The 17,461-nt window shown below is 46.6% G+C and overlaps 1 protein-coding gene across 6 annotated transcripts in view; it reads right to left on the bottom strand.

Moving 5' to 3' along the window:
• Positions 1-17,461, bottom strand: part of LOC119174040 (intermembrane lipid transfer protein VPS13A) — a 1,344,268-nt gene that overhangs the window by 187,901 nt on the left and 1,138,906 nt on the right. For all 6 annotated transcript variants that reach the window (XM_075894208.1, XM_075894209.1, XM_075894213.1 and 3 more), the window contains one exon: positions 3,280-3,414. In XM_075894208.1, the coding sequence (XP_075750323.1) occupies positions 3,280-3,414 (135 nt within the window). The remainder of the gene's footprint in view (positions 1-3,279; positions 3,415-17,461) is intronic.

Raw genomic sequence — 17,461 nt, 5'->3', positions numbered from 1 at the left:
TTCTTGCCGACCGTGATGCGGGTTATACATTGATATTTATGAGCATGTGCATCGATGTACTCGGTGTACTCACGGCGATGATATTTTGTTGTAGATTAGGGCAGACCATGCTCTCATCTTGAGCTTCTTTCAGGATTGCTGCTGCTTGGTAGACGCTGGTCGCTATGCGCACAGCTCCGTGATCAGCGATGCGGAGGCTCCCTCTTGGACGTATAATTATCTTGTAGTCGTCTCGAGGTAAATGTGGCATGCGACTTGCTTTGATGAGTTGTCGTAGGCGCTGCTCGCCTTGTTTTTTGTTGTAATTGCCATCTCCAGACTCCACGCGGGAAGTCATCGCTTGCCTGCTATTTGACTTCCGTGAGCCTACTGTCCACCACCCTTCATTTTTTTCGAGATCATCACTGGAGACCTCTTCACCATCCACGGTGACTTCCATCTTGTTAGAAAAGTGAGGCGTTTCAGGCACGTCGACCGGTGCTTCCTTGCTAGCACCTATCTGTTCAGCAGCGTTCGTGGCAGCGGCATCGGCGGCAGCCGTGCATTTCTGGAGTTTTGTATACAGAATATTTAACATTTTTCAAAAGTGGGTGTTGGGTGTTGATTGTAATCATTCATTTTGTGAGAGTAGTCGCGTAACGTTATGGTTTATGAACTCTTGGACACTAAGCAGTTTAGTGCAGTGTAGCATGATGTTGGTGCTTGTAAGTGTGTTGTAACGACCAGTGCGAGTTGAACGTCAAGAGAGTAGAAGACAGGAGAATACAAAAAAAATACAGATGAAGATTAGGGCAACAAAAATACGCTGGCAAGGAGCCATTTTTCAAGAAAAAAACTCCTGAAAGGGGGGGCGTATGTCACAAGCAAAAGCCCGTAGGAAGGAAAAAGACAATTAGGAGCTGACAACATTCAAAATGGCATGAGCGCGCACAACGCACAGCGAGGCCCAAAGGGCGTGACCCCAGCTGCGAGTGGTGCACGAGCAGTGACGAGCTTGCATTTTTGAAGTGGGCTTCGCAAGAGAAGGACGCAATGCCAGCTAGCGTACTGGTGACAGGAACGGCAGGACAGCGACCTGGCAACATATGACGCGGGCGTTCCAAGAAAAAGACGAAGACCTCGACAAGCTTCGAGGAAGGCTACTCGAAATGCAGTTGCCGCGCACAGCAAGACCAACATATCTTTGAAAGGATGCTGTTGTGTCTCAACTGTGAAAAAATATTCCATTGATCTCCTCGGTGCACCACACATCCGTACTAATGCGTGGAACTCACTTAAGCAGGATACCATTGCCAATTGCTTTAGGAAGTGTGGTTTTGTTGAACCCGTGGCTAATGGTGATGAAGTGGCGCTGCAGATTTCTTCGGACCATTTAATATGCGCTCCTGACAACTTCAGCAGTGTTCTACTGGATGGCGTGACATTTGAAAGTTACGTGCAGGTGAACAGCAGTGTTCAGACTTGAGGCATCATCACTGAGGCTGAAGTAAATGAATCTGCGTGCCCTCAAGTGGCGACATCTAATGACCCTTCCGCCCTCAGTGCCGAAAATTCAGATGAAAGCAATGAGGTGCCCCCCCCTTCACCTAGTGATACTGAAGCATTGTTTGCGCTGGACATAGCCGCGCACTACTTCTCTTGCCAGGAGAATGCTGAAGCCGAAGTAGAAATGATTTGCGAATTGCGTGCGAAAATGAATGACTCGCTGCAAGGCAAATGTGCGCAGATGCGCATCACTGAATATTTCAGTCAAAGATGGGTGTCCTGTGATTTGTGAATAAATGTAAGTCTTCTGAAACTTCTTCCTCATGTGTTAACTCAATGCACATGCGTCACTGCAGATGAGCCCTCCGTTCACTTAGCTTTCATTATTTAGAAGTTCTTTTAGTTCGAACAAATTTTGAGAACCCTTTCACTTTGAATTATCGAGATTCGACTGTATTAATGTGAGAACTGTCTTGGTGCTGCTCAGTTCAGAAGTTTCAGACCAATTTTGGATGGTCCAGAGTGCTGTTCACGCTGCACGGGAACAACAGCTCCTAGCAGCCAATTTAATTTAATAATATGTGGCCCAATCTAAGCAAGTATGCCTTCCCGTCCCCAAGAAAAAGAAAGACTTTATTCCAAGCTGATCAAGAGAAGTGGCTGAAAAACAATGCTAACACTTTTACTCTTTATAATCAGACTAAGCTTTTTGCTGCAGTGCAGCGGCCGCATAGTGTCCCTGCACTTACAGTAACGGCACTCGCTCAATTTCAACTTGCAGTGCAATTTCGTTTAAAACTGCTGGTGGTGATTGGCGTCTTTTGTAATAATGCTGTTGAATACATTAAGCATGTATCAGAAGAACTAGCCTGGTGATACTGCTGGGCAAAATGGAAATGATCCTCGCGATGACATGCACCCCCCACCCCCCCACCCTTGCAGAGTTAAGATATAAACGGAAGTTGGATAATACGGACCCATTTTACTGGATTATTATGGTCTATTGTAACCAGAGTAGGCTGCATTTGAAATTAGCACAGGAATATATACAACTCAGTGTGTTTCATCTAATATAAAAAACAGTTTAAAAGAATGTATATAAGCAGATTGTGCTCTCTGAATTCTGCAGCATGTTAAATTAGCGTGCTATAATAGTATCATACTGCTAGTGTCCTTACCATAGAAAAAGTGCAAAATAAATGCCCGTTTTTTGGTCACACGACCAATCTTTCTTTTTTGAGTGCAAGTGTTTAAATAGATGGACCACTTTTAGTATACAGTAATGGCACAGGATTACTGTAAATTCATATTGGACTGCCTAATAGTAAAAATGACAGCACTGTTATCCATCACCAAGGATGACACTTACATTTGCTGCCTTGAAGACTGCTAGCTGTAACATTGGTGTGTTCAGGATTTTCCATCTTCCCTGGAACTTTAGCAACAGCTACATGACATTTAAGTTGGCTTTTAAGGCTTTTAGAAAGCATTACATTCAATGTGGCAGTTAAACCAATCACGTAAACCTGCAATGACAACAGCAATGACTACAGCAGTTTGGTGCAGCACTTTTATCAGTGTCCGATAGGATGAATACACTGATGCTTCTACAGATCACACTAAAATTTTCATAGCTTGTAGCCATTTCTTTGCTAAAGCATTAGCATAACTTTCTTAGCCAGGTATAAAGAGGGAAAAAAGACTGCCCTCACGAAATGTGGCACAAACACAGATTGGTACCACATAGGTGCCTCCAAGCATACAAAGCCATGCAGAAGGAGCTCCTCATGTTACCTGAATCCTTTGAACTTTGAGCAATACTAGCGACTGATGACTTGACTGCCGATATTGCAGCCAAAAGGCGGGATGGTAGGTTCGCTGCAGCGGCCCATAAAATGGCTTTGTCATCTGCATTTTCTCAAAGTCCACCTGTGAAAAAAAAAAACAGGGTTATGATAGCATACGGAACAACAAATTTTCTGCTATTGGTCATATGCACACAACTTTAAATAAGCATTAATTAGTGTTACCACCATAGCCCATTTGTTTGAACTGGAATGCTACCCCACTGTTCCTCACCAGTATGTTGTTATGATTGGCTTTCACGGCTTGGTGCTGCGCATGGATGCAGGGAATATTTTTGGAAAACTCTGCCCTGCATTATTCCGGATACACTCTCCCAAGTGCACCTGAAGAGGCGACAATGCGAAAGTCGTGCTCTGAACCCTTCAGGGATGTCGGCCCACTTCGTCAAACCCCTGAGAACACATTTGAACGGCTTTGGCGGTTCTATAGCCTAAGAAGAGCTGTTTGCAGTTAAGGCTGCTTTCTTTGTTCAACGTGCTACAAGATGCACAAAACAATATACCTCTCTCTGTTTCCAAACAGAGTGACATCACTGCAAGCAGCCCGCCCACCATTCCCTCCCTCGATTCAGAAGCTAGTTGGCAAGAAAGTTCTGCCGACGGGACCTTTCCGCATAGCAGGCCGGTGCGTGTCTGCAATCTTTCGACAGAAATTTCTGCGAATTGTTGTTTTTCTAAATCCACCTAGAGGAAGAATAACTGCCTATAATGCAAGATTTTGTTAGGTTAACTTGAGGTGATTTGCTCGTCGCAAATGGCAACCATTAGAAAGAAAACTTTTTTGCTCTTCAAAAGCCAACATTCTACATGTTGATGGTGACGGGTGCTTTGAGAAATGATAACATGGCATAGATGTAAATGTACTCGATTTCCGTCACGACATATTCACTGAAGTTTCAAACGAAATGTGACATTGGTAGCAGCATCGTTTTGAGCTGTCATGCATGAGGTCACGAACAAGATACTCACTCAGTGCACAAAATTTTTATTAAGATGAAAAAATAAAAAAAATGAGGAAACACTTCTTGCCATGCATTAGGCTGAGGTTAATTAATACTCGTGAAAATTATGCAAAGTTCTCGACATCAACAGCGTTCCTCATAGCCCACTGATAACTCATGCAATTTTAAACCCGACAACTTATGTATATTCATAATTTCTTGCGCAATTATCTTGCTATGCCTGATGCCTTCAATCTATTTGCATATTCACATTGCTTCTTTAGACCTGATACACAAACTTTTAGTGAGCGTTGTCTCTTTGTAAAGATAGATCCGTGAAGTAGATGTGAAACAAGAATCTGCGCTGCTTACATGTTATATCTTTATTGGGTTTGTTTATGCATCACGGTGAAGTGTATATTCAACTTCAGCAATGCTAAACAAGCTTGTAGATCAAGGGTAGTCGTATCTTTCAGACCGGAGATCATGCAATTTTTTTTAACACGATAGTGTTAGAGAGCTCGTGTCGCATAAACTCGGCTGTCGGCGTTGACACCCTTGGTTGTGAGTGAAAAATCTTCCACGAGCGAAAAATTGAGAAAGAAGCAAATAAAATAAAGAATAAAATTTTTGGTCCAATTGAGGATCAAATTCGGGTCGTTCACGTGGCAAGCAGGTGTTCTACCGCAAATCCACGAAGTTACTTGCAGGTGCTTCGGAAAAAAACACCACATAAACGCCATGTAGTGAAAAGAGTCTCCTTAACGCATTTTGTTCGACAGGCGTCACGACGAAAACCAGCCCATTCGGGGATTTGTACGTGCATTAGGAAGGCCATCAAACTACGTCAAAAAAGGCCAGAATAGTGCAGCCATTGCCGCAAAAAATACACAGGAACTTTCAAACAGCTTTAAAAATGAACAACTATGTCCATCTAGTGGAAAACATATCATGTGTTTCCAGAGGTGTTGATCAAGCAAATAGCAAATGCTAGACAATGTGCTGCCATCTGTGATGCATTGTGAGACTTTTTATAATGGCGAGCGCACGACGCATATCTTGAATGCCATGTGACTCTTACTTTCGATCAAAAATTTGTATGTACCATTCGCACGTGCCCGCTGGTACAATATACTGTGTGCAAGTGTGTGAGTGTAACAAAACATATTAATAAATATGCACTTAGCGGTTGAAGAGCGCAATAGGGGCTGGATTTCGCTATCGTGTTCAACTATTAAAGGCGAAGCCTAAAGGTCCCCCCAACTTTTTCCACACTCAGCGTAAACGCTGCGATGTACCACTCACAGATGATTGCGTCGAATGCATTTTTACCTTCACTAAATGTCAAGTCATAAAGTTCCGCTGTCAACCAGTTACTGTCACCCCACCACAAGTGCCAATGTTTTCACAAACAAGAGGCATTGTTTTTTACACTGCATGCACCCCTCACACAGAATATTCTCAGTTTCACCATCCGTAAAAGAGAACCAATATTGTCGATGCCTTTAAAAACAAATACATGAAACAATAAACACTGCACATTTTTGAAGACGATGCTGCTGTTCCTTGCACAGGCCACCCCGTTTGTTCGCTTCTCCAAGATAAACAGCCGGCCAATGTGGCAAATTTTTTGTCATGGAGTTTACCGCATACCTAGATGTTCTCCGACACATACCACAGCTAATTATATTATGGCCGCTCCAGGGAAAAGTGCTCTTTTCACACAGTCCCTTGGCGTTGAAACTGCATCGATACTTGCCGAGATAGCAAGTGCACCAGCGATCACCACCTTAAAATCGAATTTCATTGTTGATACTCAAGGAATTCCCACCCCCCCTCCCTTTGTTGTTTCATGCTCGTTTAAGATGGGTGGTTTACTTTCTGTTTGAGCATTTGAAGGCAGTTCTAACACACGAAAGATGTTATCTTATGCACTTTCCAGGCATTAACTAATAGGTATGGGCCGACTCATTTGATCTCAGTTTCAGCAGCGCACGCGTGCTTTTACCCGCTCGTGAAAGTTATGATGCGCACGAGCACGTTATCAATTTGGACTAGTTACGGAACATGGCGGCCAAGGCAAAAACTCGCTGACAGTGTCCATATAATTTCTATAGCAATAATAATGGAGTTTTTGACTGTAAAATAATTGCTTTAGGTTAGCTCTGCCTTCACTCATCTTTCCTTTAATTTGCGCATTTATTTTCCGACGGTTTGTATTGAACCTGCATATAACGAACATCCTTTTATAATGAATTTTTCCGGGAATTCATCGATTTCGTTATATCCAGGTTTAACTGTAAAGGAACCAAAGCTGAAGTTTGCGGAGCGACGGCAACGCCACACCTGACTTTGGCGGTAAGCTCCGGGGAATTTAAGGATAGGCGCGGCAGAAGGCTGTTGCGACTTTGGGTCCTGCGGGTCTCAGTTTGGTAGCGGGCCCCCGTCCTAGGACCCATTGTCGAACAAGATAGATGAGGCAAGAACGACAACAATTTATTTACATGGTTAGTAACTGAGAATTTGAAAAGAGGTTATCAAGTGATCAAGAAGTCAAGAATTGTACATCTGAATGGTTGAACTGTAGAACTTAAAATATACAATAGTCTTTCGCTTATATAGCACCACGTCACCAACCCTGGGTGCATTGTCCGCGGCTTCAGCCAATACGGCACTCGACGGTATAGATGCTCTACCCACGAAGGCGGGGAAAGGCACCACACAATGCACGTGGAGAGGGCCTACACGATGCCCAAATATGGTTACAAACACACAGCGCTGACGTTTCACACCCGTCACCAAGATTTCCCGCACGTCCGATGGTCTTAGATGACCTTGGTTGCCAAGAACTCTTGTGGCAGTTGGGTGAGGTTCGAAAAACCGGCTCTCGGAACACGCGCCAAACTTGCCTGACTGCGTTCGGGTAGAACAATGTAGTGATCTGCCAGCTTATCGTCAAAATATGCTACCCCATTCAGCCGATCCTATAGACAAAAAGGGAAGGAGGAGTGGTCGACTAATCCCTCGTCGTCAAGGCAGGCTCCCGCAAGGGCTGAAGCAGATAGCGCTTTTTCCTTCAACCCACATTCCATTCCTCGTTGTTTGCTAGAAGGTGCGGCTCAGCTACGAATTTCTAGGGCTCCGCTTCTCCTCGCAAGGTGCAGCCACAACCATTTTCGATTTAGCTTTCTGCGCAAACTGCAAATACCATGCTGGTTCCGGTCTTTCCAGATCCTCGGTGACCTCGAAAATGGCCCCGCTGCTTCCTTGTTTGCCTCAAAAGCCTTGCATAAAGTCCAGCTCACAATAGCCTTGTTTGGCTTGTGCATTTTCTTTGCGCGTACCGGTCCTGGACCTCTTGTTTACGTTTTGCTGACAGGAAACCAACCCGTCTTGACGGAACACCCTTGCTAGGAATGTGTCGAAATATTTCTGTCTCGTCCACAAAGGCCGAAAGACTTTACTAATGATAAAGGTCATAACAAGGCACAGGCAATTCAGTACATTTTGTCGAAGCTGGAGCTTGTGTTACACGCACAGAACGCGTTCTGCAGTTGGTCCGAGGAACTTTGGCAACATGCCAGCAGCTTTGCGCACTAAAACTAGATGCTCGCTGCCCAAAGTTGCCTTTCTGGGATGGAAGAAACCAAGAAACACGAAACGTCGTAAAAATTTCTCAAAAAGACTAGAAAGGTATGCGGACATGTAGGTATATTATGTGACGCTGAATAAATGTTTTTCACAGGAAGCTTCACACGAAGCTTTTTAGAAGATTAAAAGAAGTCTTCTTCAAAACCTTTACTAAATGTTATTTTCTAGAACTTTTGGTAGAATTTGCTGATGAAGTCTCGATTGTCCATGCCATATATGCAGGTTGTTTTTTACAATTATTCTTCATTAAGCCAAATAATATTTGCTTTGCATAATTATGTAGTATGTATTTTTACATATTTTTCACATATTTAAATATAATAACAAAGCCCTCTATTCAGCATTAAAAAATTATGATGCGCAATTGCGGTGTGGGTCTGCACGTCTAGAATAACTTTACTTGTTTGGACGTGTTACCCGCCGCTCAATTGCCTCTCGAAGGATCAGGTTTGAGTAGATTTCTCTCGAGTTTTAAGTATGCTTGCACTTTGTTCGTGTTACGTGTTCTGCCAGTGCTGCTGATTACGAAGATATACTATACTCAAAAGAGGACGCGTGGCTCCGTATAGTGGAGCACTCGCCAGGTATGTACCACATTGCTACTGTTGCGGCTTTTTTATCACAGTGTTCACCCCGTTTTTCTTACTATGTGCACGATAAGTGAGCTTTTGTTCACGTGGCGACCCAGTTTTTCTGTAGTATTTCAGCAGTGCAAAGGCAAAGTTGCGTGAAGTTAAGGGCAGACAAGGTTTTTCTGTTGTGTGGAGTATGAAGCCTGCACGGTCAGCGGAAATTCAGCGGCAGATTTGAGCGAAGTTGTGGCAGCGGCCTCCTCTGTCAGCAGTGGTGTTGAAGGGGGGCCCTGCTCATGAGTGACCACTATTTTGTTTAATGATTCTGGGGCATTTGTTAGCTGTAGGCATTGACCATGCCTAGGGCGCGTAAGCCTGTCTAAGGCATTTTCATCGGCAGTTCCATTTTAAACAGCTACAGTATTGTTATCTGTTATGACCCCAATCAGAGACGTTTTCTTCTTGCAAGTGACCGAATGTATGCCGGTGCAGCATCCGCGCCGGCACGCGTCTTCATAAGCTACCGTGCTATTCGAGTTAACGCGTGTCTGCATGCAGCCTGTTGCATCGTCTTAGGTAGGGCTCGCAAAAGTTGCCATACGCTTAGGTGTTCATGCAGCTCGCTTAGTAAAATTCGAACTTACGGTATACACCAGCAACATAGGTTGCCTCATGTGACCTGAATTCATGCATTTTAAGCCATTAGTTTACCTTGAACCGTATTTTCAAATGAATACTTTATGGCTGAATGGGGCCGAATCGCTGTGCCTTACTGTGCGAGCACTAATTCAGTCATTAGTCTACGCGTTCAAGCACCATCAATCTTACTCTGCTTGTTTTCACTATGTTTGGATTTTGTTTTGGTTTATTAAATATTCTATGCACCTTGCCCAACCTAGGTGTTGAAACTTGGCTAAACACTTTTACGCGTACGAACATTGCGAATAGTTTAGAGCACTACCTCAAATGACATTTTCTGTTTGATGACAAACTTAACAGTATATTAGATAAAGTAAACTCTCAAGGCATGCGCTACAGATGTTAACAGTATCAGTGGTATGTGCAAAATGAATACCTTATTTATCACTCGAAACTCGCGATAATGTTATAAATCACGATAAGCATAAGGCATGCATATATTGCTGTTAAAATGTAAAATTGGATACCGCATTTATTTGATAATATTAAATATAGGCTGCAATTCTTCAAGCTATCGGCATTGAAGGATTTATACAAATTTGGAAATCAGTTTCATCAAATCTTAATGCTAAATCACAGTCAATAGCTTCCAAGATTCTGGTTTCCGGGGATTGTTGCAAAAGTTTGCATGCTTTATTGGGATGGTGTGTGGTTCAAGGTGGGTGCCTCGTGTCTTAGTATTTCCACGTTTTTTTTTTTTTCATTAGGCAACCTGTGATGCTTAAGTGAGGGGTACTGCCTTTTTAGCCAACAAAAATAATGTAAACTGATGACCATAATTTGCCAGCACACAATAGTAATTTAGTGACACCAATTTCTGAAATTAGAGGTATAATTGTCCCTGCGTGAGCAGCCTGAAAAAAGCTACATTAGTTGTATTTGAAATCAAATTCATGTTTAATATTAAGTGTTACCTACAATGAATACTTAATGAATGTACTACCATTGTAGGACCGCGGTAAGAATCGGTAGCGCGGCAATTTTTGTGTGCTTTTATTTGCTTTGCGGCGTAAGCTTGGGACGGCATGTCAGCCTCGGGCAGCCAGCGTTGCTTGAGCGACAAGCGATCGAAGCATGACTAACCGGTTTTGCCGCGAGCGCAGACACACGGCGCCAGCATATTACCCTGTTTTATTCAACGCCAGAGATGGTCGAGCATTTCGAGTTACCATTAACTCTAGGAAAAGGGAACCAACCGGGGCAGCAAAAGGGGTGAGATTATAAACGTCATTGTGACGGCCCCCTAATTGCCTCTCGGAACTGGCAGTCGGCCCATCAACGGGCCTCTTCTGAGACCCTGCGCACCGCGGTGACTCCTCGCATCGGTTCGGCGTATGGCCCGGCCACGTGCTGTTTGCGCGCCTGCAGAATCGGCGGCGCGCGTTGCGAGAACTCTGAAGTCACCGAGGACCTTTTTTGCCGGTCCGGCTTTGGTCCAGTAACTCTCAGAAGCGGGCTCGCGACACGGGAAATGGCGATGGCTGCCCGTTCGACGCCTGGGTTGCCTATTGTTGAATCGGGCATGTCTTCGACTGCGTCCCCGTTTATCCGGGCAAAGCAGCTCGTAAGCAGAAACATGCACGGTCAGCGAGCGGTTCCTCGTACGGCGCACAGAGGCAAGAGGATTATAGCCCCGTCGTCAAGAAATTGACGTGGTAGAGGGAAGTCGCCCTACGGCCGCAATACTGAGTACGGCTAGCTCTGTCTGGATAATTGTGCGCCGCGAAGCCGGCCCTGGCCTCTATGCTTTTGCTAGTTTTGTTTTATTTACGTTTTGGTTGTGGTGTTGTTTGGGGAGAGTGCCTGAGTCCCCCGTGCACGAAGGCGGCATCCACGTGGCAGATCAAAGGACAAGCAGGTGATTATTTGCCGAGAGTGTTGTAAGGGCGGAGCGCCAGGAAGAGATAAGAAGAGGCCCCGGGGCTCCGCCAAGTGTTCTGAACCGAGCTTGCGGTGTTAGGCACCATCGGCTCCGCCGAACCCCGTAGGGTCGCCCTACAGAAGTCGGTTCATTTACAAGTTGTTTTTCTTTTCTTTTTTTTTTTGTAACATTGATGTCCATTGTTTTGTAAAATCTGTAAATACAAGTTTTTCTCAGTCATCTAGAACTTCTTCAGCGTTGCTTCTGCTTCATCGTCAAGCGACCAGCAGGCCAATAGCCGCTATTGGGATAGCGGCGTACGTTTCTTCCCCCACTTTGCTATACCGCTGCGGGTGGCGCGCCTCGGGCGCCGAGTGGGGAGAAGTGGTTTCTTCTACATCGAGAAGAGAACCTGATTTTACTACCATCATATTGTCACGTGCTTGTCAAAAAGAAAGACAATGGCAGTTGTGCATGTGCCATGAAGTACAAGGAAATGGATGAAAAAGAAGAACTCTCTTGCGCATTCTATTAAAAGAACCTACCTGCTTCTGGTGTCTGAATCTCTGCGGAAAGACCTCTGTTTTGACGTCTTGACACTGGTGGAGGTGCTAGAGCCTACAATCTGATGCAGGACAGTCTTTCTCGGACCCGTTCACCTAGTCCAGAGACTCAGCCCTTCGTCACGACTCCAGTGCACAGATTCACTCGGCGCCTACTAGGCCTAAGTCCTGTGTCCACACCTGTTCCGCCTCTTTCCAGCATGGCAGCTCCTATGACATCCACGGTTAGCCCACCATCGCAGACCACTCTTCCCTCGCAGGTGACTCTTGAACATCCTGGCGTTCCTGAAGTTTTCCGTGGAGAAAAGTACGGGGATGTCGAAGACTGGCTCGAACAGTTCGAACGGGTCGCTGTATCCAACCACTGGAGCCAACAGCACAAACTTGGCCGTGCATATTTCGCACTAGAAGATAGCGCTCGCACGTGGTATGAGAACTGTGAGGCTACATTCCAATCTTGAGAACACTTCCGTCGAAAGCTCCTCGCTACATTTTTGAACTCGGACCGACGAGATAATGCACAGCAAGTGATTGAGGCCCGTGTGCAAAAACCCAATGAAACAGCCGCCATGTACGCAGAGGGTATAATCCGTCTGTTTCGACAAGCTGACCCTGACATGCCCGAGGCGAAGAAGGTGCGTCACCTAATGCAGGATGTTAAAGAACAAGTATTTGCGGGTCTCGTACGAAATCTACCTACCACAGTAGATGAATTCATAAGAGAGGCGACTGTCATTGAGCGCGCACTGCAACAACGACGCCGACACTTTGACCGCCTGCAGAACCACATGGCAGTAAGTGCTGCAACTCAGAACACTGCCGTATGCGAAAGTTCCCTGCGACAAATGATTAGGAAAATACTGCGTGAGGAACTTCGGGCCCTCTCCGTTCCCCTTGCCCAACCGCCAGTCGCATCTTTTGCAAAAATCGTCCGCCAGGAGTTGAGGCAAGCCATTACACCACCCGCACCAAGTCCTGAGCCACATACAGCGAGCTACGCTTATGTGGTCCGTCGCCCTCCAACGACATTTGTGGCGCCACCCTTCCAGCCACGACCCGCTGTTGTACCTTGGTGGCAACGGGATTCCACGAGACGACCACCAGTTCACCGAACTAACTTATGGAGTATGGCCGACCGTCGGCCTATTTGCTTCCGCTGTGGAGAGGTCGGTCACATTGCCCGCTATTGTCGTCATGGCGATTCCGGGTTCGGGAACTTTTCTCGTCCCGGTTCTTTTCGCTCCGAAGACCGTCGTGCCCTCGATGCCGATCAACTATCGCCTGCCCAAGCAACCCCACCGCGTCGCTGGCGATCTCCATCACCTGCGCGTCACCGTGACTTCCCTCAGAGCTATGCAGACGTCACCAGAGGTCGTTCGCCTAGCCCGCGCCGAGGAAACTAACTGATGGGACCTCGGGGGGCAAAGTTGCCAAACGTCGAGACACTGAAAAGTTCCCTCAATCATCGCAAAAAGGTATGACGACAACGACGATGAATACGATGACGAATACTAATGTCGATGAAGTTGTACGTGCCGATCTCAGCGTTCTCATTGACGGACATCACGTTACAGCACTGGTCGACACTGGCGCCAGCTTCTCAATCATGCGACAAGAGCTCGCCGACCACCTTAGAAAGGTCAAGACACCGTGGACAGGGCCGCACATAAGGAGTGCTAATGGTCAGCTGATGACTCCCACGGGTAAATGCACCACTAGACTTCGCATCGGGGATTCTACCTTCGTGGCCACTTTCATCCTGTTGCCGGCATGGATTTTCGTCAAGATCATGGTGCTGTTATCAACGTCCCTCAACGTATAGTGACGTTTTGCGCACATCCGTATGCCGACAACAGCAGCGAAGAACTACGCGGCCGTTTGCGAATAGCCGACGATGTGACACTCCCACCGAGATCCTGCTGTCTTGGGTCGGTGTCCAGTGGGTGTCCTTGCTATAAGGATGTGATAGTGGAGCACATAGTCACTCTTTTGTTCACGCAAGGCATTTCCATCGTGAAGGGCATCCTGGCGCTTACTGGTGGCCAGGCAGAAGTGCTCCTCACAAACTTCAGCTACGAGCGCCGTCAAATCCAGAAGGGTACTGCAATTGCCTACTACGATGATGTTGACCAAGCCGGAGATTGTTTTGCCTTGCAACCAGATGTCGCGGCTGTCCCCGCCTCGACAAGTTTGTCGGTGGACATCTGCTCTAAGCTACCGCCCTCTGATAAAAAGTGCCTGCTTGAACTTATACACCAATTCGAAGACTGCTTTTCACGTACGTCAAAGGTCTAGCAAACACCATTGACCAAGCACCGCATTATTAGTGAAGACAACATGCGACCGATTCGGCAGAACCCCTACCGTGTGGCCCCGAAAGAGCGCAAAGAGATTCAGAAGAAAGTACACAAGATGCTTGCGGATGACGTCATACAACCTTCAAAAAGTCCTTGGGCATCCCCCGTGGTTTTGGTCAAGAAAAAAGATGGCAGCTTGCGCTTCTGTATTGATTATCGCAAGTTGAACCAAGTCACAAAGAAAGACGTCTATTCACTGCCCCGCATAGACGATTCACTTGATCGGCTGCGTCATGTGCGCTATTTTTCTTCAATGGACCTCCGGAGCGGCTACTGGCAGATAGAAGTGGACGAGAGAGATCGTGAAAAAACGGCCTTCGTGACGCCCGACGGCCTATACGAATTTAAGGTGCTTCATTTTGGGTTGTGCTCGGCGCCAGCCACTTTTCAGCGTTTCATGAACACTGTACTATCAGGCCTGAAGTGGCAAACATGCTTGGTCTATCTGGACGATGTTATTGTATTCTCAGCAACATTGGAGGAACATCTCAGCCATTTATTCACCGTCCTCCAAGCCATACGTTCGGCTGGCCTTACTTTAAAACCGGAAAAATGTCATTTTGGTTTTAACGAACTCAGCTTCCTAGGCCATGTCATCAGTCACGAGGGTGTTCGACCTGACCCAGCCAAAATAGACGCCGTAGCGCACAACCCTAAGACGCTTCTTAGGGTTGTGCGCTTATTACCGGCGATTTATCGAGGACTTTTCGATATTGCGGCGCCATTGACACGACTCACATGTGAGGACGTCCCCTTTTTTCGGGGTGAACAATAGCAAATGGAATTCAATCAACTACGACAATGCCTGCAAACAACTCCAGTCCTCGCACACTTCAACCAGGAAGCCCCTACAGCACTTCACACTGACGCCAGCAATGTAGGTCTGGGTGCCGTTCTGGTGCAGTGGCAAGACGGCTGTGAAAGAGTGATAGCCTACGCCAGGAGAACTCTCTCTTGCACGGAGGAGAGCTACTCGACTAGCGAGAAGGAGTGTCTCGCCGTGGTGTGGACGGTCATCAAATTTCGTCCATATTTGTACGGCCACTTCTTCAAGGTTGTTAGCGACCATCACTCTTTGTGCTGGCTCACCAACCTTAAAGATCCATCTGGCCGTTTGGCGCGCTGGAGCCTAAGGCTTCAAGAGTTCGACATGACGATCGTCTAAAAATCTGGGAAGTGGGACACCGACGCCGACTGTCTCTCATGGTCGCCAGTGGAGACTGTCGCCCGTGATGACGAAAACATCGACGCGGCATTCTTGGGAGTTGTCAACACGGCCACTATTGCACGGGAGCAGCACAGTGACCCCGAGCTGTTACCACTCATTGAATATTTAGAAGGACGACGTAAGGATGTGCCGCGGTTAGTTGCCAAAAGACTGCCATCTTTTTGCTTGCGAAACGATGTTCTCTATAAGAAAAACTTCTTACCAACTGGCAACCCGCACTTGCTCGTCGTGCCTGCCTCTCTTCAAAAAGAAATTATGGAAGCGTGCCATGATAAAGCTACTTCTGGTCATCTAGGCTACACCCGAACATTGTGCCGACTATGATGCAAGTACTACCGGCCAAAGCTACCCTTTGCTGTTAACCATCACATGTGAACTTGCACCAACTGCCAAAGATGCAAAGCGCCTCCCAGCAAGCCAGCCGGTCTTTTACATCCAGTCGAAGCACCAGCGAAGCCGTTCACCCAGATTGGAATGGATTTCCTGGTCCCTTTTCCAACTTCCACAACAGAAAACAGATGAATAATCGTGGCCACCGATTACCTCTCCCTGATGAGGAGACTAAAGCTATGCATCACGGTACAGCAGCAGAAACCGCTCAGCTCTTTATCGAAAACATCGTCCTTCGGCATGGCGCTCCGACAGCAGTGATCACAGACAGAGGACCTGCCTTCACCGCACAGCTTTTGGAGTCAGTTCTCAGACTCAGCGGTACAGCTCACCGGAGAACAACTGCATACCATCCGCAGACAAGCGGACTGACGGAGCGCCTCAATAGGACCCTCACAGACATGATCAGCATGTACGTTGACACGGAACATAAAAACTGGGATAAGATATTGCCGTACGTGACCTTTGCCTATAATACCGCTCGACAAGAAACCAATGGAATGACGCCGTTCAGTCTGATCTATGGTCGCGAAGTCACAACAGCGTTGGACGTCATGTTGCCGCATGAGTTTGACGACATCCATGTAGACGCCAAAGAGTTCACGAGCGCGCCGAGGAAGCCAGACAGCTCGCGCGTGTGTGCATCTGTCATCAACAGCATCGAGATGCACAACAGTACGACCCCCGACACAAGTTTATAAGCTACACACCAGGCGACAAGGTCTGGGTCTGGATTCCGATACGACGATGTGGACTGTCGGAAAAACTGCTAAGACGGTACTTTGGCCCATACAGCGTCACGCGACGCTTGAACGACGTGAACTATGAAGTTGTTTTTAACACTGACTGTAGTTCTAAGCGCCAAAAGCATTTACCCGAAGTCGTACACGTCGTGCATATGAAACCGTATTTATCCAATTGACGCGACCACTTCATACACCTGGTAGAGCGCCTAAGTTGCGCATCAGGACGTTGCCTCTTTCAGAGGGAGGCAAATGTCACATGCTTGTCAAAACTAAAGAATCTATCCTTTCAAACGGCCCAAAACTAAAAGGTACTAACTTTAGCATTGGCGAAGATTTCACACACCCTGTTAGAATAGCCCGAAAAGAGCTCATTGCTTTCGCTAGGAGCAAATCTGTGCCATTTTCACTGTGCTTCCAAACTTTGCACATCGGCTCTAAGCGATAAATTTACGACCACGAAGCAGGAATTGTCAAAGAAAAAACATAGGGATCAGTACGCCGACGGCAAGCGCGCCAACAGCCACGTACAAGCACTAAAGCTAAGCTTTCGCTTTCGGTAATTTATACTAACATCCGCAGTTTTCTTCCTAAGCGCAGGCCCCTGTCTAATCTATTAAAATCATCTGGCAGTAGTATACTTTTGTTGGCGTAAGCATGTGGGAGGTAGTGGCCAGATACTGCACCAGGGTGGCCAATCCTTCTCTGGTGAGGGAGTGCGTTCTCGGCGGTGTTTGCTAGTGAGGCCGCACCCCAGGCCTCTTAATGCAGTTCCATCAACACGCAGATTTTTTTTTTAATCCGGTTGGGAACTGCGCGGTACCGGGATTTGAACCACAGACCTCTTGCATGCGAGGCGGATGCTCTAACCACTACGCCATCGCCGCACTTTTATTGACCGAAACGTGGCTTACTGACGACATTTCGGATACAGAGGCTCTGGCTGACTTGCCGCACTTTAATCTTTTTCGTCATGACCGTAAGAACGCACGTGGTGAGGGAGTACTCATCGCCACTAGCAAAGAGCTATCTTGCTCCCTTATGAACATTCCTTCACAACTTGAAATATTATGGGTATTGTGCCGTGCCTCACCCGAAACAGCATT

The sequence above is a fragment of the Rhipicephalus microplus genome, chromosome 5, assembly GCF_043290135.1.
Source record: "Rhipicephalus microplus isolate Deutch F79 chromosome 5, USDA_Rmic, whole genome shotgun sequence".
Lineage (NCBI taxonomy): Eukaryota > Metazoa > Arthropoda > Arachnida > Ixodida > Ixodidae > Rhipicephalus > Rhipicephalus microplus.
Note: the sequence above shows the minus strand (reverse complement) of the source record. Positions and strands in the feature narration are given on the sequence as shown.